This window comes from Cetorhinus maximus, chromosome 18, assembly GCF_964194155.1.
Source record: "Cetorhinus maximus chromosome 18, sCetMax3.hap1.1, whole genome shotgun sequence".
Classification (NCBI taxonomy): Eukaryota; Metazoa; Chordata; class Chondrichthyes; order Lamniformes; family Cetorhinidae; genus Cetorhinus; species Cetorhinus maximus.
The window spans coordinates 96,851,802-96,876,103 of record NC_135896.1 but is presented as its reverse complement, the minus strand read 5'-3'; the positions used below and the strand labels follow the sequence as shown (position 1 = coordinate 96,876,103).

The following is a 24,302-nucleotide window of genomic DNA, read 5'->3' as shown; positions in this document are numbered from 1 at the left end:
GGAAGAAATTGGGCTGTGTTAGTGCTCACATTTCAGAGGCTAACTGACCCCCGAAAGGTTGCAAGTCGAGGTCCTGGATGTGAGTGCCCACTTCTGACGGGAAGTGTGCTGGATGCCATCTTGACATAATATGTTGTGCATGTGCGCGCACTAAACGACCAGTAGCAGCAGCAACATCAGAGCAGGTAGATTATGACCTCAATCAGTGTGCAATGCTGAGTTATTCAATAGCACTGCCGTTTTTGAATGACACTACAGCCCTCTCCAAATCTCCCGTAGCTGAAAGCACATACAATGGCATAAAGGAGCCTCTGCCATTACTACTGAAAGGAAGCACTACATACACGTTAGTTGCTGGGTTATTTCTTCTGGCTCTAGTGCATTTCTGTGTGTCTTCGGAGCTTTCCTGTACCTTTCCAAATTTTTGGGAGTGGTCTGGCTGCTACTTAATTATTTTTCTGGTGGTTTAAAAGCTTGTGCTGAAATAAGTTGCTTATTCTATGAATGGCCTCAGAAGCCAAGGCCTGGAATTGACCAGGACTGGGAGAATGAAGGGACCAGGACAAGCCACTAGATGAGGGAGGAGGAGGGCCTTATTTGCCCAGGGCTTTAAGGAGCAGTTCTCTTATCTGAACTTCAACGAGGACCAATGCATGAGGTGACTTTGCTTCAGTAAAGACACTGCGACTGAAATCTGCCAGCTATGGCAGCCTGCAGCCGCCTAGAAGCTCAAAGCAATGCAAAGGCTACATTGCATGTAGCTGCCAAGATGATTGTGGCTCTTAACATTTATGCATCTGTTTCCTTTCAGACTGCTGTAGAAATGAGCACGATCTCACAGTTTAAGCTACACTGCTATGAAAGGGAGGTCAATGAGTCTCTCTGCACAAAGAGAGACAGCTTCATCTCATTCCACCTTACCAGAGACAAACAGGCAGCGTGAGCACGAGAATTTGCTTCGAATGCAGATCTCCCCGGGGTACAGAGTGTCATGCACATTGCTTTATGCACACTTCCCGTCAGGAGTGTGCACTCACATCCAGGACCTCGACTTGCAACCTTTCGAAGGTCAGTCAGCATCTGAAATGTGAGCACTAACACAGCCCAATCTCTTCCCCTGGCCAGTGGAAAATCATATCATGTATCAAAATGAAATCTTTGTCAGCAATCCCAAAAAATCTCTTCAAAACCATTCACTGCATTTTCAAAACAGTGCTCATGTTGTTGCCTTTGATATTTTTTGCATTGGGCCTTGCCAGAATTTCACTGTTCCCGGTTTGATAAAAGCTGAACTGGCGCCTGCAAAATTGATTTATGCAAGTAAATCTGATGTTGTAACGTTAAGAATCTCCCAAATAAAATCTCACAGAGCAAAGAATAATACACAATAATCAGCACTCTAGGATGTAAATGGGACATTTGGAAATGAATCATTTGTTTATAGTAAACACAGTTTTGAACTAATTCGCATTAAAGATTGGCTTGTATCTAACTCAGTGCTGTTACTCAGTTCAGGTTCTGGAATGATGTGAACTCGGCCATTTTGGTGAACAATGCGCAGTTGATATGTGACCATAAGCAGTGCCTCTTCGAGCTGAATGTCATTATCCTGGCAATAGTCACGACTGCTTCATTTTACAGCAGTCCTTCGTGGCAGCCACATTTGAACCACCATAGTAAATCAAAGACTGGGTGACAGGGGCCATCCACATATAAATGGCTCATGGCTCCATTCTGAATCCTACACAAACGTACAAAGCAGACATGGAAGGAATCATAGAATGGTTGCAGCACTGGAGGAGGCCATTCAGCCTATCTTGTCCATACTGACACTTTGTGAGAGCAACCCTGCCAGTTTTCACTTTCCCTCTCTATCCCCGTAACCCCGGAATGTTTTTCTTTTTAGATAATTATCCGAACGCCCTCTGCCTGCACCACACACACTCATCTCTTTTGCCCATGTTCGGACCAAAGCAGTAAAGGGAGAATTAAAAAGGGCAAGGCACCTCCCAGTCATTAACATGCGATATATATGAGCGTCTATGGGGAAACAATTGTTCCCAACAGTCGAGTTCCTTGAACGTTGTGTGTTTGCCCTGAAAAGGTTGGGAATAATCAGTTCCAGTAAAATGCAATATGGTCAAGAATGCCACCAGTGAAAATCAAAAGTTTGCACGATAGAGGAAGGCTTTGGAGATGATAGGCTGACAGGAGAGGTCGCTTCAATATATAATGTGAGGGTCAACTTCAACTTTATAGCTTTGAGGGTACGATACAATACCATCTCTGAGCCTGTGTGCACTGGGTTGCAAGGGAAGGCAACAGAAACTGCTGTCCTGCTAGAGAATGGCAAATGGTGCTGTTTCCTTAAACCCCCTCCAATGAGAATTATAGGTTGGTAAGCCTGACACTCAATTGTCGATAAAATGCTAGAAAATCTTATTAGGAGTGCGATAACAGGGCAATTCACAAATCTTAGTATGATTAGACAGAGTCAACAAGGATTTATGAAAGGGCAATGGTGTTTGGCAATCATTTCGAGTATTCTGAGGATGTAACTCGTAGCGTGGATAAGGGATGTAATATATTTGGATTTTCAAACAGACCTCGCTAAGTTGCTGCACAGGAGGTTACTTTGCAAAATCAGGGTACAAAGGGTATGTTAGCATGGATTGAGAACTTGGCAACAGAAAGGAAACGGAGAATAGGAGCAAGTGGGTCATTTTCGGGTTGGTAGCCTGTAGCTAATGGGTACGTCAAGGTTGATGCTTTGGCCTCAGGTATTTACAAAATATATTAATAACTTAGATGAGGGGATCGAGTGGAGTGCATCCAAGTTTGCTCATGATGCAAAGCTAGTGGGAATATAAGGAGTGAGGAAGATGCAAAAAGGCTCCAAAGGTTAAGCGACTGGGCAAGAACACGGCAGATGGAGTATAATGTGGAAAAGTGTGAAACTTGGGTGAGGAAAAATAGAAAAAGGAGTTTTCTTTTTAAATAGTGAGAGACTGGGAAATATTGGTGTTCAGAGGGATCTGATGTCCTTGCACATGAATCACAAAGTCAACATGCCAGCACAGCAAACACTTAGAAAGCAATTGTGTCAGCCTTTATCACAAAGGGATTGGAGTATGAGAGTGAAGAAGTCTAGCCGCAATTGTACGGACAAGGTGAGACCTTACCCGGAACACTGTGCACAGTTTTGGTCTCCTTCTTTCAGTAAGGATGTCTTGTGCCTCAGAGAGTGCTATGAAGTTTCACTCTACTGATTCTTGGAATAAGGGGATTGTCTTATGAGAGGACGAGTAGATTACTGCCTAGAGTTTAGAAGAATGAGAGGTGATCTCATTGAAACATGTAAAATTTGCAAGGGGCTTGACAGAGTAGATTCTGGGAGGATTTTTCCCTTGGCTAAGAAGCCTAGAACTAAGGCCACAGTCTCAGAATAAATGATCAACCATTTAGGGCTGAGGTGAGGAAAAATTTCTTCAAATTGTCGTGAATCTCTGGAATTCTCTAGCGCAGCCAGATGTGGGTACGCAGTCATTGAGTAGATTCAGCTCGGAGATTGATAGGTTGCTGGATTCTAAGGGAATCAATCAAGGGATTTGGGGATAATGTAGAACATCAGCCATTTTATTATTGAATGACAAGGAATTAGAATGTTATCTGAAAAGGAACAACGTGCAGGGTTATGGGGAAGAAGGTGAGGGAAATTGCACTAAGTGAATTGCTCATTCAGAGTGCTGGTGCAGACACGAGGTGGGTGAGTGGCCTCCTTTTGCCCTGTGAAAATTCAGTGATTCTGTTTTCATTCCTGCATGAGGATGTTTCAAACACGGACCCATCGTCCATCTCACAATCAAGGAATGACTTCTGGAAGCCATTCCCTCTAAGATAGCTAATTCTTGGAGAGGAGAGTCACCTCAAGTTTCTAAAGCTCTTGGTAAACCAGCCCAGTTGCTCACTACTTAACATTGTCTGAAACAGACAGCAAGCTCACAGAAGTGGCAGACTAAGAGGTCAAGCAAGGTAGCTGGTACAAAGAGTTGATATAGTGTTAGGAAATAGTTACAATTTAGGATGAAGGTTTTTTTTTTTGGCACCTTTGGTTGACGGTTATAATGGGAAGTAAAAAATAGCAGCTTTGGAATCTGGTAACAATCCTCCAGCATATTAAAAACAAATCTTACAATTCTTTCCTCTAGCAGTTAGACAAGTGACTTTACTGAAGTGACACACAAAGCACTCACACCACCAAACCATAAAATAAATCTTATGCACCCTGTAATAGGGGCAACACTAGTGAATATTACTTAAATCATTCACATCTGAAGCCAATGGGTCTGTCTGGATAGTTGAGTTTGATGCTTCTTGGGAGTCAGTCTCTAATCACATCTGGTTTAGCTTTAGACTTTCACTGATATTTTGCCAGCAGCCACAACCTTTTAATGGCAGCAATAAATTAAAATGACTGTAAAATGTGAAAATCATACACTAAATGAAACTTAAATCTGGGTACAATTTAAGATTCTTTACAGGACATGACATGTATACAAATAGGCTTAATATTACCAATTTAAAACATTTACATCTTGCAATCTATTTTGATATTGAGTTTCACAAAATTCTATCATATTTTCAAATCAAAACAGATGAATTTAAATGATTTGCTTCAGCATGTTTATCTAGAAGCTAAAGTATCTTATCAATAAAGATTCATGTATCTTTTTCATTTATAATTTATTGTGGAAGGTGCATACATGTAGGTCCAAATGACACAGTAGCTGGACTTAATGTTGGAGACCTGCTGACAGGGGAGAGGAGATCAAACACAGATCATGTTTCTGCACAAACTACTAATAGAGAGGGCAGGGCAAGGGTTCTATGGGAGCCAAGGGATGAGAGAAGATAAGAGCACTCCTGTGTCCCTTGGCTGAACAAACAACAACTGATACCTTCCTACCACTGTGTCTGGGGATTGACAGAAGTGTTTTCCTACTAACCAGTTTATTTTTGTTGCATGTATAACTTTATAAATGAGTTCTCAAAAGCACACAGCAAAATTCTGGTAAGACCACGCCTCGAGTGAACATACGTTTTAAATTCTGCTAGGCATTAGACCTAGGGAAGAATTTACCGTGTCCCCTGTGTTGGACATGCTTGGCGGGCGTGAGTGGACAATAGGGCGAGAAGGCCAAAAATCGGTTTTATGACATCATGAAACGAGTTTGCAATCGTCCGCCCTGCCTGTCAATGGCGGTCTGCCTTCCCGGCCGCTGGACGTTGGGAGCCTCATTGTAATACAACTGAATATCATTATAAGCCCTGCTCGCCGGAATCACCCCCACCCCCCAAACGCTGGATCATCCAGGCCTGTCGGCGTCTCACAACTGAACATAAGCGACGTGCACCTGGTGAGCTGCACTTCACCCGGGACTTTGAGGTTTGTTTGCCGACCTTACTGTGGGCAGGACTCGCAGTCATCAGCACCAGGCTTCACAGGCAGAACCACATCACTTTTAGGGGGGCTCACGAGCAGGTCTCTACCTACCAGACCAGCCGTAAGGCGGGGGTGGATTTTCAACGGCTGCAGGGCTAGGGCTTGCTTGGGGGAGGGGGAGAAGTGGCCTCAGGCAAGGGAAGAGGCTGCAGGGCGAGGGCATTACTAAGGAAGGGGGGGATTCCCAAGGTGTGTGTGGGGATGCATGTTGATCTGTGCAAGTGGCCTTAAGATGGTGAGAGCTGAGGAGGCAGTCTCCAGAGGAGATGAGGCCAGACGGAGATGTGAGGGTATGTGTGAGAAAGTGAGTGGTGATGTCCCTTGAGCTGGCAGTGGGTGAATATGTGATGGCCTTGTGAGTGGGTGAGTTTAGAGTGATGAGATGGTTGCTTTACCCTGGCTGCACGGATGAGGTCATTTATCCTCTTTCTGCACTGGATGGCCAACCTCTTGTGTGCAGCATTGCCACTGACCACCACTGCCGCCGCCTACCAAGCCGGAGCAGTGACACTGATGGCCTCCTGCGGCCAGAGCAGGGGTACAGGACATCGCAATGGGCTCCAACTGTGTCCAGCAGGCATCCCAGGGATATGTCACTGAATCGGGGGGCTGCACTCTTCTTGGCTTTTGGGGCCATGTCTTCACCTGTGCCCTCCTGGGCTGGATGCACTGAGAAGTGTCCGCGGCTGCACTTTAAATACAGCGCCCAGTGTGAGGAAATGGCGAGGTGATGGCGTGGCAGGCGAATCGGAGGCTGCCCACCAGTGAAGATGGCGTGTTTCCTGGGAATACATGATTAATGAGGCGGGATTGGGTTGATACAGTGCAAAAACCCACCATTGTGGCCAGGGTAAAATATCCTTTCCCCGCCCATTAATGCACTTAGTACAAATCTGGGCTGATTCTGCCCCTAATCTTTTTCATCTAGAAGCTTTAATTTGTTACTTCAAAACATGAGTCACACAAAAGCTGATCATCTTTATTGTATGATATGAAAACTACATTAATGAATTATGTATATACTTAACGGCTTTAATTATAGATTATTTTTTCAGTTTAATCACCATGAAGTGAAACCACACCCAAGGTTAGTTATCCCTGCACCAACTTCACTTTATGTCTAAGTTTCCTGCCAATTTCATTAGCACACTCCCGAATGTAAAAATCGTTAAAAGTGAGCAAAGTAATCAGTACAAACAGTCAGGGCCTGAAGAAAGTGCAGAACTCACAAATATTCCTTCTCTAAGAATGAAAATTAAAGTGAAAAGTCACCTAACCATCATTCACGGGTGTTAGGCACAGCATGTTCAAGAATATGCAGTCATAGAAACAGTTACATTTTTAATTCCATTCCATTCATACATTCATTCAAAGAAGCAGAAAATGCAATGCAGGCCTCAGTAAGACTTTTTTTCTTCAAAAAATACTTTAAAAAGGAATAAAACACCATCAATATAACTTTGTTTCCTCCTGCACCCAAAATTCTAGGCATAATTTTAAATTTATTTTGGAGTAGCAGAATTGACAGAATTGATTACGTACAGCTGCTTATCATGCGAAGGAAACCATTATTCTGAGCTGAGATGCATTTTTGAGCGCTGGGATAAAGAGATGGGTGGAAAACATCAAGAGCAGGATCTTCTGGTCGGTGTGTGAGGGTGGGCCCCGCACGCCGACACGTAAAATGACTCCCGGTGACATCGGGCGTGCGTCCCGACATCACTGCAAGACATTCCGATCTTCAGTTCGGCGGGCACGGACCAGAGTCGGCTGCGTGCCCGCTAAACTGTCAAAGGCCTATTAAGGCCATTTATCAACTAATTGAAGTACTTGACAGGACTGCCCGTCCAACCTTAAGGTTGATGGGCAGGCAAAGAGCTCAGGCGGCCTTCGCATTTTTCAAGGAACCTCATCCACGGGTGGGATGAGGTTTCACGAAGGGTTTATAACTTTAAAATTTTTTAAAATTAAAATTCATAGACATGTCCCAGCTCATGTGACACTGTCACATGAGGGAACACGTCTGAATAATTTTTTTAATTCTTTTTTCCAACTTTTCACTATTAAATTAATCTCCCTGAGGCAGCTCCGTGTCTCAGGGAGACGTGCGCTCTTTCGTGCGCATGTGCGAGAGAGCGCACTTTAACAGATAGGGAATCCCTCCCCTCCTCGCATAGGAAGTCCATAGCGCTTCCCGTCGGGCAGCCCGCTGGCTGGGCCTTAATTGGCCCACTCAAAATGGTGGTGGGTCCTGTTTCGGCAGCGGAGTTCGGCTGCCCGCCCACCGCCGAGCCGGTGGGGCCCACCCACCCACCAAGGGCAAAATTCTGGCCCACGTTTACTCAGTTCATTTTCTGACTACTAAACTTAAATGTATCTAATATTTCACACGGTAAAAAGCTGCAATACCTCCGAGGTCCTTTTTCAACTTCCGAAGATCCTTACTGAGATCCTCAAATTTAACTTGCGAGGCTCGCAGTAACTCCTGGGGCTCTGGTAAAGGATATACGCTCTTGTCTGTTCCTGCATCCTGTTATGCAAAAGGAAATGAACTGTTAATATTTAGTTGTAATATCAGTGCAGAGATACTTAGGCCTAATTGTTCCCCATCCATGTCAGCTGAGAATCAGTAGGAAATGGGTTTGCAGCCCGTTAGATTTCCTAGTGGGTGGAACCACGTGTGGTATAAACGCATGGCTCAAGTGGTGTGGGGGCAGCACGCCGTTTTAATATTAATTCATGGTTGCATTGATCCTGCACTTTATTTCTGATAGTTACGGTGTAATGCTTCTGGTGTAAAGAACCACCTATTTGGAATCGTGTCCAACGTTATGAGGTAATCTTAAGCTTATGGCAAGGACACAGTGTTATAAAGTTCTGTGTTCTAGGCATTTCTTAACCAATATTTCTTCTTTTTTTCCTGTCTTTTTCCGATTGGTACCAATGGTCTGATGACTCTGCCAGCAGATGTACGTGCTTTTTGTTCCCTTCCAGTGCCAATGGGTTTCCGAAAGAGCTTTCTCTTCTTTACAAGTCTGGAGCACATGTGGAAATATGCCAGGCAGCAGAGGCCACATAGAGAGACCAATCAGTACCCGCACACCCACATCCACTACAGAGCTGAAAATATCTCACCTTACAACACAATTAGCCTTGGCGTAAGTTTGTCTGCCCAAAGGAAGCAGGATCTGAAGACTCATTGGTTTGATGTGTGAATGCCTGACTAACTAGAATATTAGCTTTTTACTCACAATCACCCAATCACAATACACCAAACACTTTCAGTGGACTCACTGGAAGCCATCATACCAGGGTGATGAAGAGTCAGCATTGCCCAATTGGCCATGCCTAGTCAAGTCACCATGCCAAGCCATTTCTATATGTCTTGGCACAAATGATTGGCAATGGCCATCATGAACTGTCTTTTCAGAGTCTGAGTCAGCAGAAAGGCAGTTACAGCTACTATGCAGCATTAGGTTGGTGAATATATCCTCACAGCCACTTAATGCAGCACCACCTTCATATCAACAGCCTCAAAACAATGGGTTGGCTACTAGGCTGCTCCATCACTTGCCTGCAGATTCAGGTTTCACCTCGCCTTCATTTTCTCTTAGCCTCTTGCATATTAATGACGATAATGAGTTGACGTACTGTTGGAAGCTCTATAAATACTCTATTTGTTGGACTCCTTTTAATACACTCCCCTTCAACTATCCCACCATTCTAAATTTGACTCACCTGTAATTTCCCTCTCACCGCCAGCACAATTCATATTAAAGATGCAACTGAAATAATGCTATAAAGTTGGGAAAATTCAGGGAAATTTGGTGCTGAAAGCCCAGTTCCATCTGATTCTGTTCTGCTGACAATTAATCCGGGAGAGGAAAATCTAAGCCATGGATGCTTAAATAAAAGTCAACTCATAACAAATCATATCTCTTTCTTAACGATTATTAAAGCAATGCATTTGAAACCTCTTTTAATTTACATTAAGGGTAATTTTTTAATAATTTACCAAAGCACCTCTACTGCAGGCTTTAATATTTCACATACTTTTTTCAGAGGATATCGATGAAATGAAAGAACAAAATGGAAAGTAACAGTTATATTCAAAAGGAAGTTGGTTTGAATAATTACTTGGTGTAACGAAAAGTCTGACAACGATTCGGAGAAAGATTAATTAATTACCTTGTCAAAATGATGCAAATAATAGGAAGCAACAAAATCCACAAGACTGGTTTGATTATCCTAAAACAGAAAATAAAGATAAATGTTGTAAAATAATACCGTGAATAAGATGCACAAAGCAAAACATTTGTACTTTCTTGCAATTTTCCATTGCCCATTAGATGACCACAAGCGATATGTTACTTTTGTTGAGTGTTCAAAGAGGAAATAGTATTTTGTTTTAACAAGTTGACACTGGTATAAATATTTACTTCAGATTTTAATTATGGGTCTTACTTTTCCACTTAACAAAATGTAGGCTATCTTCAAAGAAACAAATATCATTTTGTAGGACATTTGCAAATGAAGACTTAATGCATTTGCCTGAAATTCCTGTCTACTGATTCAGCAAAGGAATTAGCAGAATCATGGTGGCAAGCCTTGGAACTCTACCATGGACCCCACTAAATTCACAAAGCCAGGAGAGGTCCCCTGATTTGAATGTCTTGGGTGGGCATAAGCACTTTGCCCAGTCCTGCCCTTACCCATAAAGAGGCTGTCAAGTCCATAGGAAGAATGTTGGTTTGATGTGGGGTTGGGTGAGGGGGCGGGTTATGTGCCATGTTCAGCTGCTTCCTGGACACAACTGAGGCTGCTTTTAAAACAAAAAAAAAAAATCCACAGCAAATCTTCAGAGGCCCAGGCTTTGACCCAAGCCTGGAGATTCAGCTGAGCTTCAAAACCAATAGTGGATCAGCCCATATACCCAGACTAATCGGGATTCCTGTGCTAACCATATGTTCATCCCCAAAAAACAGGTCCAATACATGCAAACTCCAACATTCATAGTCCCTGGTTCAGGCTCCAGCTTCAGTCCCTTAGATTAATAACTTCATAAGAGACCGAAGTTCATCCCTCTCAAGGACATCCTAAACATTTGGATGCAAGGCCAAGTCTGATCTTTTCAAAGTTCCAGTCAAGTTCTTAGCTATTTTGACTGACTCCTTCCATAGGAGCCAACTGAACCAGCTGAGAAATATGGGGCCAATTTTCTTTGAAATAAATTGTTTGATGCCTCTTGTTTAAAAAAAAATTCAGAACAACAGATTCAGCATTTGTCCTCTCCTCATGAACTCTTCTTCATCTAAAAATCATGCAGTGCAGTTAGAACAGAGGAACGTGTATCCTCACCACTTTGTCCAGGATAAAACAGCCCACTTGTTTGTCACCCCATCCACCACCTTCAGCATCCACTAGCCCCGCCTCCAATGCACAGTGGCAGCAGTGTGTACCGTCTACAAGATGCACTGCAGGAACTCAACAAGACTCCTTCGACAGCACCTTCCAAACCCATGACCGCTACCATTTAGAAGGACAAGGGCAACAGATGCATAGGAACACCACCGCCTGGAAGTCCCCATCCAAGCCACAAACCATCCTGCCTTGGAAATATATCAATGTTCCTTCACTGTCGCTGGGTCAAAATCTTGGAACTCCCTCCCTAACAGCACTGTGGGTGTACCTACACCACATGGACTGTAGCAGTTCAAGAAGGTGGCTCACCACCACTTTCTCAAGGGCAATTAGGGGTGGGCAATAAATGGTGGCCTAGCCAGCGACGTCCACATCCCGTCAACGAATTAAAAATAAATCTGGTGCAATTTGAATAGAGAATAATAAGGAAAGTATTGGGAAACATTAAAAAGCCAAAAATGTTGGCCTACGCTGTATAAGGAATAAATATAAGGAGAAAATTGCACCAAAATCTAGTTGCAAATGTAAAATAAGTTAAAGAAAACATTAGAACGTCAGAGAACCAAATCTCCCTGTACTTGAGCAGGTTCGATTCCAGGATCACCATTTTATATCAATGAGCCGCTCGTGAAGGACAGAGGCTCAAAATCCTGGGGTTCTGTGAGGAAGATAATTAGAATAAATATTCACGGAAATGAGGTTCACCCTTGCCTGCCTCGCAACTTCCTCTGGCCCAAAAAATGGCAAGTCACAAACTGCAGTGTGCCACAGTCCAGGCTACTGAGGTTAAGTGCCCGATCCCCTAACCCACACCTGCCACGAGTGAGGCTCCATATTACATTCTTTTTTTTTTGGTTTTGTGCCAGAGGCCAGTTCACAAGACTGTAAATGGAATTAGTTAGAACTTGGCTCTGCTCCTTGGTGTCTCAAACTGGACAGTACCTTTTAAAAGTCAATCCTTTTTTGGTGCAGGGGATCTTTCTCAACAGACCAAAAATGCCATCCTTTAAAATTATTTGTTATAAAAGTAATTTTAAAAACAATTAAAACCATTTCTATCAATGTTGCTGAATTTAATGTTTTTTGTGTAAGTTGTAAAGAGACACGGAAAACATTTCAAAACGTTTCTTATTAAATCAGTCTGGAGCTAGATTAGAATTGCTGTGCCAAAATGTCTTCCATTTGTCCCTTTGGTTTAATTGGTTGCTTTTACATTTTGTACCTTGGTAACATCCTTATATTCTTTGTCATACAATTTTCATGCAATCGCTGGCGAAATCAGCATTTTTTGCCCATCCCTTCAACTGAGTGGTTTGCTAGGCCATTTCAGGGGGCAGTTAAGAGTCAACCACATGGCTGTGGGTCTGGAGTCACATGTAGGGCAGACCGGGTAAGGATGGCAGGTTTCCTTCCCTAAAGGACAGTAGTGAACCAGATGGGTTTTTACAACAATTGAGGATAGTTGTCATGATCACCATTACTGAGACTAGCTTTCAATTCCAGATTTTTAAATTTATTGAATTTAAATTCCACCAGCTGCTGGTGTGGGATTTCCAAGCTACCCAAGTCCATCAGAGTTCACCTGATACCCAATTTTTGCTGGTACTAGGAGCTGTAATCTAGGTCCCATCAACGAAAATGCTATTTATCAGTTCATAGAGCCACTTAATATACAAGGGACTTTTAAAAATCTTAACTGCTTATATTCTATTACACAATGTGTACAATCTTCTACTTTAATTTGTATTTCGCTATTAAAATTTCAATGTATTGGTTGACAACGTCCCACATGGCAGACCAGTCAGGAAAGTTAAAGTCCATGAACCTCAAGGGAGAATGGCAAATTGGATTCAAACCAAGCTCAGGCAGAAAGCAAAGGATCATGGTTGATGTGTGTCTTTGTGACTGGAGGATTCTTTCCAGTGGGGATCCTCAGGGCTCAGTATTATATTTTCATTGAATATATCAACGCGTTAGACTTAAATGTAGCGGGCATGGTTCAGTAGTATGGGGATGATAGAAAAAAATGACCACATGTTTGAAGAAGGTTGTAGATGGCAAGAACAACAAAAACCTATAATTATATAACACCTGTAATGTAATAAAATGTCCCAAGACACTTCACTGGAGCATAATGAAGCAATACTGGACACCGAGCCATGTCAGGGGATGTTAGGGCAGATGGCCAAAGGTTTGGTCAAAGAGGTAGGTTTTAAGGAGCGCCGTAAAGGAAGAAAGTGAGATAGAGAGGCAGCATTTTAGGGAGGGAATTCCAGAGCTTAGGGTCTAGGCAGCTGAAGGCATGGCCACCAAAGGTGGGGCAATTAAAATTGGGGATGCTCAATAAGCTAGAATTAGACAAGTGCAGATCTCGGAGGTGGAGGAGATTACAGAGATAGGGAGGATGTCAGTAGACTGGTCAGGTGCACAGAAAATTGGAAAATGGAATTCAATCTGGAGAAGGTTGAGATAATGCATTTGGGAAGGGTAAACAAGGCAAGGGAGTACAAAGCAAATGATAGGTTAACTGAGAAGTGTAGAGGAACAGAGGAATCTTAGACTGCATGGTCACAGACCTCTGAAAGAAGTAAGACAGGGAAGTAAGGTGGATAAGAAGGCATGCGGGATATCTTCCTTGAATCTGGACCACTTGTTACTGAAGTCCTATGTAGGCAGCACATTTACTCTTTCCACATGAGACTTACTCAGAAGAAATCACAGATTAGGAGCTGGACAGCACACATGATTCATGAAAAACACAGTGTTTCACTCACATACGTAAGGTAACAAATCACTTGCACTATATTTGAACTTTGATGATTATTTCTGATTATATTGAATAAGATAGCAACAAAGCAGGATATTTATTTTGGTTGAGAAAAGGCACTGGATACTGTTGCAGGAAATGTACAGGGCACATAAACTGGTTAAATGTGGACAAGGGAGGTCCTTATAGTAGCAAGTTAGAAACTTAACTAAATGTATCTTAGATTAATGCCTGTGACACCAGTTTTTTTGCTGTACTATTGTTTCAGGAGCTACATCATAATCTGTTCTTCTCTCAGTTAGTTTGCCCTCCATTTCCATAGCAAGGTTTCTGTGTATTAAAATTGTATAGCTTGTAACAGATAATGATGATCTTGGTGGCCCTGCCAGGGTTGGACTGTAAAGCATCTCCTGATCAGTTGAGTCATTTGAAGAGTTGCCTACATCTGACAGTGCTACAGTCTATAAGAATCCTGGTAGTTATATGGTCCTCATTGTGTCTATGCTCGACTTTTGGCCATGGCTGACGCATGGGTGTCAGTAGCCAAGGCTTAAGAGGTTATACTGGCAGTCTGGCTTTTCCTTCAAACAGTGGCACAGACTACTGCCTTGGAGAGAAAACATCACGAACACTACCTGGCAAGTGGACATTCATCTTTCGATACAGTGTTACTGATCACTGACCAGCAGCCTATTTCCAGTGGGCCACGGCATTCCACCTGAGAGCCTACATCTTCCCAAATGTGCCAATGACCCTTGAGACACTGTGGAATCTAACGACACAATGTAACTGCATAACCCAGTCAAGCTGCTGCTCATAGAATCACACAGGACAGGAGATTACCATTCAGCCCATTGTGTTTGTTCCAGCCAATTGAAAGAGCTATTATTATGACCAGGATGGAAGGAGTGCACAATTTGTCTAGCACCACTACTCCGCAGATCACACCATTAGTTTAAATGTTTAATTTGCTCACCAAAATGGCCAATTATTTACCTCTGTTACCATTAGACCCAGTATAAAAGAGACTTTAACCGGGTTTCTTTCAATAAACTTTGAATGATTGATTTATTATAAAACAATTTTTAAAACAAAAACAAGTTGCAAGAACTGGTAAACACGCATTTGTAATCTGGAAGTATAACTATCTCACACACACACACACACACACACACACAAAGGAGAAACAGATAGGGTCTCTGCAGAGGTGGGCTTTGGAGGATAAGCTTTATAAAATGAAGGACAAAGTTCGCAGGGTTTCGACGCTGTCAAGCTGGAGCTCCTTTGTGTGAGGAAGTCTACTGTCTACTGGTCCCAGTAGATGCCTGGGGGTTCTCACCAATGGAGCTTCAGCGCGGAGAGGAATAAAGCCGGATCAATCCTTCTTGTCTCAGCCTCTTGATTTTCCAAAGACAGACAAGTTCGACTGAGTTGAGTATTCTTAGCTGGCTACAGGAAACCACTTATTTCGGGCAAGGCAAGGAGAAGGTGAGCTGGGCAGCTTTTTACTTTCTCAATTCAGTCCCAGCTGGATTCAAAAACCAAGTCCAAAACTTACAGCTTATCTCTGTCTTGTGATTTCCAGTATATCACTAGACTTGGCCTTTAAACCAGTTTCTTTCACATCAATTAAAATAGATGCAATGCAAACATGCAAACAGCTCTCCCCCATCAAGTACCATGCTGGTCAGGTGATTTCTTGGAAAAGGCATGCTTGCTCCCAGTCCAAAGGTGACCTTATGACCCTTTAAAAAAAATCCAGGTCAACTTCCAAGTGACCAGATAATGCAGTGCCCTTCTATATTGTAAAAGAAAATATGGTTTTTACCATTGTCCAATTAGTCCATTCGAACATACGAATTAGGAGCAGGAATAGGCCAACTTGGCCCCTCGAGCCTGCTCCGCCATTCAATAAGATCATGGCTGATCTGATTGTACCTCAACCCCACATTCCCGCCAACCCCTGATAACCTTTCACCCCCTTGTTAATCAAGAATCTATCTACCTCTGCCTTAAAAATATTCAAAGACTCTGCTTCCACCACCTTTTGAGGAAGAGAGTTCCAAAGACTCACTGCACTCAGAGAAAAATATTCTCCTCATTTCTGTCTTAAATGAGTGACCCCTTATTTTTAAACAGTGACCCCTAGTTCTCGATTCTCCCACAAGAGGAAACATCCTCTCCGCATCCACCCTGTCAAGACCCCTCAGGATCTTAAAGGTTTCAATCAAGTTGCCTCTTACTCTTCTAAATTTCAGTGATACAAGCCTAACCTATCCAACCTTTCCTCATAAGACAACCTGCCCATTCCTGGTATTAGTCTAGTAAACCTTCTCTGATCTGCTTCTAACACATTTACATCTTTCCTTAAATAAGGAGACCAGTACTGTACACAGTACTCCAGATCTCACCAGTGCCCTGTATAAATGAAGCATAATCTCCCTACTTTTGTAACCAATTCCCCTCACAATAAATGATAACATTCCATTAGCTTTCCTAATTACTTGCTGTACCTGCATACTAATCTTTTGTAATTCATGCACTAGGACACCCAGATCCCTCTGAATCTCAGAGCTCTGCAATCTCTCACCATTTAGATAAGCATTTTTTTATTCTTCCTGCCAAAATGGACAATTTCACACTTGCCCACATTATACTTCATTTGCCAGATCTTTGTCTACTCCCTTAACCTATCTATGCCTCCTTACGTCCTCTTCACAGTTTACTTTCCTACCTATCTTTGTGCCGTCAGCAAATTTAGTAACCATTCCTTCTGCTCCTTCATCCAAGCCATTTATATAAATTGTAAAAAGTTGAGGCCCCAGCACTGATCCCTGTGGTACACCACTCATCACATCCTGCCAACCAGAAAAAGACCCATTTATTGCCCACTCTCTGTTTCCTGTTAGCTAGCCAATCTTCTACCCACGCCAATATGTTACCCCCTACACCATGAGCTTTTATTTTCTGCAATAACCTTTGATGTGGCACTTTATCAAATGCCTTCTGGAAGTCTAAGTACAGTACATCCACCGGTTCCCCTTTATCCACAGCACATGTGACTCCTTGAAAGAACTTTAAAAAATTGGTTAAACATGATTTCCCGTTCACAAAACCATGTTGACTCTGCCTGATTGCCTTGAATTTTGCTAAGTGCCCTGCTATAACATTTTTAATAATAACTTCTAATATTTTCCCTATGACAGATGTTAGGCTAATTGGCCTGTAGTTTCCTGCTTTCTGTCTCACTCCCTTTTTGAATAAAGGAGTTACATTTGCTATTTTCCAGTCTAATGGAACCTTCCCCTAACCTGGGGAATTTTGGAAAATTAAATCCAATGCATCAACTATCTCACTAGCTACTTCTTTCAAGACCTTAGGGTGAAGTCCATCTGGACCTGGGGATTTGTCAGCCCGCAGCCCCAACAATTTGCTCAATACCACTTCCCTGGTGATTGTAATTTTCCCGGTTCCTCCCTCCCTTCCATTTCCTGATTTACAGCTATTCTCGGGATGTTACTTGTGTCCTCTATAGTGAAGACCGAAGCAAAATACCTGTTTAATTCATCTGCTATCTCCCTACTTTCCATGATCAATTCCCCAGACACACTTTCTATAGGACCAATGCTCACTTTGTTAATTCTTTTCTTATTTAAATATCTATAGAAGCTCTTACTATCCGTCTTTATATTGCTAGCTAGCTTTCTCTCAATTTCTAATTTTTCCCTCCTTATTAATCTTTTTGTCATTCTTTGCTGTTCTTTATACTCTTTCCAATCTTCTGCCCTGCCACTTTGTGTAATTATATGCTTTTTCTTTAAGTTTGATACTGTCTTTAACTTTTTTAGTTAAACACGGATGGTGGACCCTTCCTTTGGAATTTTTCTTTCTCATTGGAATGTATGTATTCTGTGTATTCTGAAGTATCCCTTTAAATGTCTGCCACTGAACCTCTATTGACCTATCCCTTAACTTCATTTGTCAGTTCACTTTAGCTAGCTTCACTTTCATGCCCTCATAATTGCCTTGATTTAAGTTTAAAATACTAGTCTTAGATGCACCCATTTCTCCCTCAAAATGAATGTAAAACTCAATCACATTATGATCGCTGCTACCTAAGGGTGCCTTCACCATGAGGTTTTCAATTAATCCTATCTCGTTGCTTAATACCAGGTCTAGTGTAGTCTGCTCTCTGGTTGGCTCCAGTTCATCTGTTTTGTTTCAAATGCTACGTGCGTTTAGATATGGAGCCTTTAGTTTTGTCCTTTTATTATTTTTGTAGCCTCTATCCTTATCTGCTGATTTACTCTTCGATTTGTACTCTTTGTCCCTTCCAGTCATGGTCTGTTTATCATTTCCCATATTAATACCTTTCTCAGTTGCCTAGTCTCTATTCTTTGGTTTACCACATCTTCCCAAATTTGATCTCTTGCCCTCACTATTCAGTTTAAAACCCTCTCTACTTGCCTAGTTATGTGGTTCGCAAGGACACCAACCCCAGCACAGTTCAGGTGCAGACCATCCCAATGGTAAAGATCGCACTTTCCCCAATACTGGTGCCAGTGCCCCACAAACCGGAACCCACTTCTCCCACACCAGCCTTTGAGCCGCGCATTCATTTCTATAATCTCATTTGTCCTATGCCAATTTGCACGTGGCTCAGGTAATAATCCAGAGATCATTTCTTTTGAGGTTCTGCTTCTTAATTTGGTGCCTAGCTTCTCATACTGACTATGCAGAACCTCCTTCCTCATCCTACCTATGTCGTTGGTACCAACATGGACCACAAGAATTCGATCCTCCCCCTCCCACTGCAAGTTCCTTTCCAGCTCTGAGCAGATGTCCCAAACCCTGGCACCAGGGCAGACAACTCAGCCATCTGGACTCTAGCTCTTTACTACAGAGAACAGTGTCAATCACCCTCATTATACTGTCCCCAAAAATGGCTGAGAATAGCTTTATATTCCAGATTTTATTAATTGAATTCAAATTCCACTAGCTTCCATGGTGGAATTTGAACCCATAACCCCGGAGCATTAGCCTGGGAAGCCACTCGATGACTAGGCCAGAGACATTACCACTACAACAGCACTCCTTTACTATTTTCCTACTGTCTCCTTTGGGTTTGCAAATATTTGCTTTTCAATTATATATCCAATTCCCTTTCAGAAGTTACTAATGAGTTTGTTTTCACCTCCTACATTCAGGCAGTATATTCAACATCACAATGACTCACTGTATTAAAAAAAATGCTTCTGAAATCTATTCTGGCACTTTTGCCAATTATCATAAAATTGTGTCCTCTGGTTAATGACCCTCCTGCCGGTGGAAACAGATTTTCCTTATTTAATCAATCAAAATCCTTCTTAATTTCAAACACCTCCACCAAATCTAATAGGAAAGACCATGATTGATTTGGACCTGTTTGCCAAGGCATGAATCAAATGTTTGAATGCACCTGTACACGTAAAACTGACTCGTGTTGCAGTTGTTCCCAGTATAACCCGAAAGCAGCTAGGAGCATAAACATTGAGGGTGAACCTTGAATGTCACCAGCAGTGTTACTCTTCAGCTGAAAGCTGACTACAACAGATGGCACAGCTCTGTAACTGCCTTCCTGTGGAGCAGGAGGCCACAAAGGCATTATAAATTTTTTTTAGAAATCCTTTTCATACTCGTTCATGGTTATGTGGGCGCCGCTGGCTAGACCAGCATTTATTGCCCATCTCTCATTGCTCACCACCACATTCTCAAGGACAATGAGGGACGGGCAATAAATGCTGGCCTTGCCAGCGGTGCCCACATAACCATGAACGAATATAAAAAACACAACTGTCCAACTTTGCCAGCTAGCTGTGCCTGGGCATTTCGAGACAGCTGCTTGGATAACGGCAAGTGCAAGCAGTCAACTCCTGGCATAGTTAGCTTTCTCTGGGATCTCCTTCTTTGGTCTTAATCGCCATGTGTCAGCAAACCCAATGAGAGTGTATCAATTCTGACAGGGCTAATTCAAAAATAGCAGTAACAATTGATGTAGCCGATGAACTTTAAGAAGTCATTTCCTAAATGACCAAAATGTGATTGGTCTGTAACATTCATTATAATGTCCACAGTGTAGAACTTAGGATTTCATGTGTTGGTCAGATATTTATTTATCTGCATTCAGACGAAGTTCGAGCACATTGCACGTGTCCCCCATCATGCCAATGAACATCGAATGGTGGAGATTTGGATGATGCCCTAGGAATGAGGGAGGATCTGCTGATATCAAAAACTCCCAATTTCCCAATCGCTACTCATCCAGTTTTCACTGGTAGAATATTTCTACTGGTCAGAAATTCTGCTGTGAAGAACGTGCGCCTAAAGCTTTTCTCTAAACTTTATCACTACAGCTTAATTTCCAACATGCTTTTCCGGAACAAAAAGCTACTTTCTAGATAAGGTGCCTATTCCAACATTAAAGGAATGTATTATTTTAGTAAATAATTCAAATTTAATTCTGATGCAAAGGCTAAACTGCTGAGTTTCAGTTATGAATGTGGGATTTAACCACAGATATATGCATACTCTTTACACCAATAGAATCATAAAAATGAATGCTTTAAAGTTTTCAGCTACCTACTAGTTCATGGGGGAAGATGGTGGTGTAGTGGTAATGTCACTGGACTAGTAATTCAGTAGGCCCAGGCTAACTGTCTGGGGATGTGAGTTCAAATTCAATGAATAAAAACCTGGAATTGAAAAGTTAGTCTCAGTAATGGTGACCATGAAACCTTTGTTGAACCCATCTGGCTCACTGACATCCTTTAGGGAAGGAAATTTGCCATCCTTACCTGGTCTGGCCTACATGTGACTCCAGACCCACAGCAACGTGGTTGACTCTTAGCTGCCCTCCTGTGGCAAACCACTCAGTTCAAGGATGGGCAGCAAATGCTGACCTTGTCATTGATGCCCACATCCCATGAAAGAATTAAAAATAAAGCACATGTACAGAGAAGACAACTATTTATCTCTGGGTGTTGCTCACGGTCAGAAGTTAGGGATAACATACCCTGCTTTTGACATCCTTTAATTTTGGAAGAATTTCTAGGCCAAATCCATCAGCCTGGCCACGTGTCCTGTTGCCGCCATTCATGTGATTTCCAAAGGCTAAGATGAGTCCAAGCACAATCTTCACATTTTGTTGATCTGTCAAACTCTGCTCAGAAGAAAGTATATGTCAGCGAGGGAGTTGCTATCTTTTAACATTCAGGTAATAGCATTTTAGTGGCAATGAACACAACTGCAATTTCCATTCCCACTTACATCAAGAAACAAAATCTGCAAGTCATGAGACCACAGGTAAAATCATCCAGTTGGCTGGGTGATGTATTTTGGAATAAGTTTACACTCATTTTAAACATAAAAGTGGGCATTCAGCATTCAACAAAGTGACAATAAACAAATCCCATCGGATGAACAAGTCATTTGAAAAGGTGACAATTAGGAGAAAAGGTCTGCAGAACAATCTAGAAACAAAAGTTAGCCCCATCCCAAAAAATGGTTAAAATGAAATAGGTCTCAGCAAATTGTTGAGGCTAAGTAAATATTTTTGGATTGACCCTAAATGTGAAAATCATACCTTGCTCAGGTGTAGAACATTTCCTACTTTGCGGCGTATCGTGGATATTCCTTCCACGAAGACAGACTGGAATATGATACAGTGGGTACGTTCAGGAAAGTTAGGAATCTGTGATAATTCATACAAGAACCTATTGGGGAGTGATAAGTGATTTGTGTCAGATATTGCTATTTTGAATTCTCATCAAATGAAGGAAGCAACTAACGCAAAAAACAGCATAAGTAAAAGCAATGACATTAATATGTTCTCGAGGTTGTTAAGAATACACTTTCCATTCTGAATTCTAGTAGTAAGGTCCTATGTTTTAATAAGCTGCAATGACGAATGCAGCAGAGATGGAGTGATAATTAAACTATGGGTTAAAACCAGTGCCCTAATTAATTCAAGCTGCTCTATGAGTAGCTAAAAGTCAAGTTGCTTTTATATTGGCAATTTCATAACTCTACCCTTTGTTGTGATTGATTGATCACTATATGGAACTGAATGTAACATTGTTGTGCCTGTTTTATGGGCCAAAAACTAATTTAACAGGGCAGGGGCCCGTTTCTGATCTGCAAGGGTGTTCAAGACCAGTGCTAAATTGGTCAGTGCCTTTAATTAATGTGCCCCCATGGTGGCTACCTGAAATGAGCTTAAGCCTCATTTCAGTATTGAAATAAGTCTCAATTCTGGCCTGGACGGGTAAATTTGTTTGCGACTGACTTGTGCTCCCGAGTCTTGAGCAGCCCGACCAGCAGTTCAGAAAATGGCTGTCCGAGGCCATTCATTAAAAGCCTTTTGATGTCAGAAGCAGCAGCGGTACTCTTCCTGGACACTCCAGGAAAAAAAACTTGGGCTACCACGACCCTCCCTGGATTGGCAGCTCCATGTCACAACCCCTCCCCACCCCACCCCCAAATTTACAACTGGAACTTGGCATGGGATTGAAACCGGTTCCGCCCAGGGAGATGAGCTGCAACGCGGCCCCTGATTGGTGCCTGCAGCACCTCTGATATATTTGAACTAATTTAGTCCACAGGTGTCCGTGTTCCACAATACCACCCCTATTCACTGCCAGAATCTAGCCTGGTTTGCAGTACAATACGAGGATCTGGAGACACGGGGCCTTTCAGACAGCAACTTCCTGATTTATGCGTTTAACGGGACAACTGTGCTCACCAGTGGTTGCCTGTCTGATTTACACATCGATGACAGTCAACCCTCATGGCCTCATCATGATTTCTACCACAAAATCTGGCACATTCTGACACGATGACAAATGAAAGGAATGCCTTTTTGATTTTTTTTTGTACACATCTTTCCCGCTTTTAAAAAAATATTTAAATCATTGGATCAGGGAGTCCGGGAGCCAAGGCTCAGCCCCTGCGCTCTCATCAATGCCACACAGTGTCAGAACGTTCAGTATTCAACCATCCTATAGTGAGTTGAATGTCCTTTTCCCTATCTTTGCTGAATATTGCTTTACAAATCTAACCATATTTTTTTGAACGATACATAAAGTGAAGTTTATTGTTAGGGATTTCATAGCAACGCTGTTACATCTTGATGAATTTGTGGGGTGGGGGTGGTGGTTAAGGTTAACCTCATGAGGGGGACATTCATCATATCTCAGAGAGATGAGCACCAACTAAATTCTGACCCCATCTGGGCTGGTTTGTGATAACTTGCTGAAATTGATTCAATTTCAAATTGTCACTCAGTCGCATTCCTTTCATTTGTCATTGTATCAGAATGGACCAGATTTTGTGGTAGAAATCACAATGAGGCTATGAGGGTTGACTGTCATTGGGCAAGCTTCAATCTTACTTAATGTATTTGTTTCTTAATTACTTTGTATCTTGATTTAAGATTTGCTCACTTTGCCAGCTGATTTAATTTGCGTTTCCACCGCTGCCTGCTTTTGATTTGAAATTTGCTCGCCCTTCTTTCCGAGGTAAACTTCCCAAATTTGGTTATCGCCCTCTTGCTCCCTGGCTCTGGTCTTCTGGCTGCTCATTTGTACATGCTGGACTCCTCACCTGCTGCCTTACCCACCATTCTGGCTGTGCACTGGAGTTCTCCTGCAACTACCCCCTCCCAGTCACAATAAACAAGTGTTCAAATATAAACCCCCTTTTAAAAAAAGTGCTCCTACGATTCTTCACTGTCGCACGTAACCATATCCAGGAGAATAATCTTTAACTTCTGGAGGCTTAGAGCATTGACAATTCTGTCCACCATGAAACTCACTCAAAGTATTTTCACTTGGTGGTACAGAACTTGATTATTGCTGAAAAGAGAGACATGTTGCCAAAGCTTTTCATCTTGCACTCATCAGGACAAACGCAAGAATGCCAAATTTCAAACAAACACAACAATATATACTACAGGTGAATAGGGTGCTGATTAGTTGGCAAGTCGACTTGATGGCTGAGGCATTGCTCCCTAAACTCTCCATGACGATGCCTCAGCCAGAGTTGACTTGCCAACCAATTGACCCCTTTTCTCCTGTAGTATAAATTGTTCTGATAGTTTGAAATTTGACATTCTTGCATTTGTCCTGGTGAGTACAAGACAAAATGCTTTGGTAACATGTCTCTCTTTTCACTAATATTCAAAATATTTTCTTCACATGTGCGGTCTTTGCTTCAAATTCCCAGAGGTTTATTTTCTCAGGCTGTTTCTCCGCAGGGTCACTCATATTTTATCTTTTGGTCTTCAGTTACCGGATAGCTCTTGACAGATTTGGATTTAAGTTTTACCTGGGGCCAGTGGTTCCACAGACTTCTGGCCATGACCTAGATTGGGTTCTGAAAATTTTTAATTCTATCTCTCCTGACCTAAACCCTAGTGTCTGCCTGAATCTAATTCTCAACCTACACCTTCCTCGTGGCCTTGTCACTTAGTCTGGGATCTCCCTTCTTGCTCTTTCTAACCGCACTAGCGCTAGGACCCCAACCCAGACCATTGTTCCACCTTCACCTTGCCTTTGCTCCTGCTCTGTGCCCAAA

The 24,302-nt window shown here is 42.3% G+C and overlaps 1 protein-coding gene across 2 annotated transcripts in view; it reads right to left on the bottom strand.

Moving 5' to 3' along the window:
* Positions 1-24,302, bottom strand: part of LOC144693385 (formin-like) — a 337,591-nt gene that overhangs the window by 130,018 nt on the left and 183,271 nt on the right. For both annotated transcript variants that reach the window (XM_078563248.1, XM_078563249.1), the window contains 4 exons: positions 21,313-21,442; positions 20,743-20,889; positions 9,692-9,751; positions 7,913-8,033 (listed from right to left, as the gene is read on the bottom strand). In XM_078563248.1, the coding sequence (XP_078419374.1) occupies positions 7,913-8,033; positions 9,692-9,751; positions 20,743-20,889; positions 21,313-21,442 (458 nt within the window). The remainder of the gene's footprint in view (positions 1-7,912; positions 8,034-9,691; positions 9,752-20,742; positions 20,890-21,312; positions 21,443-24,302) is intronic.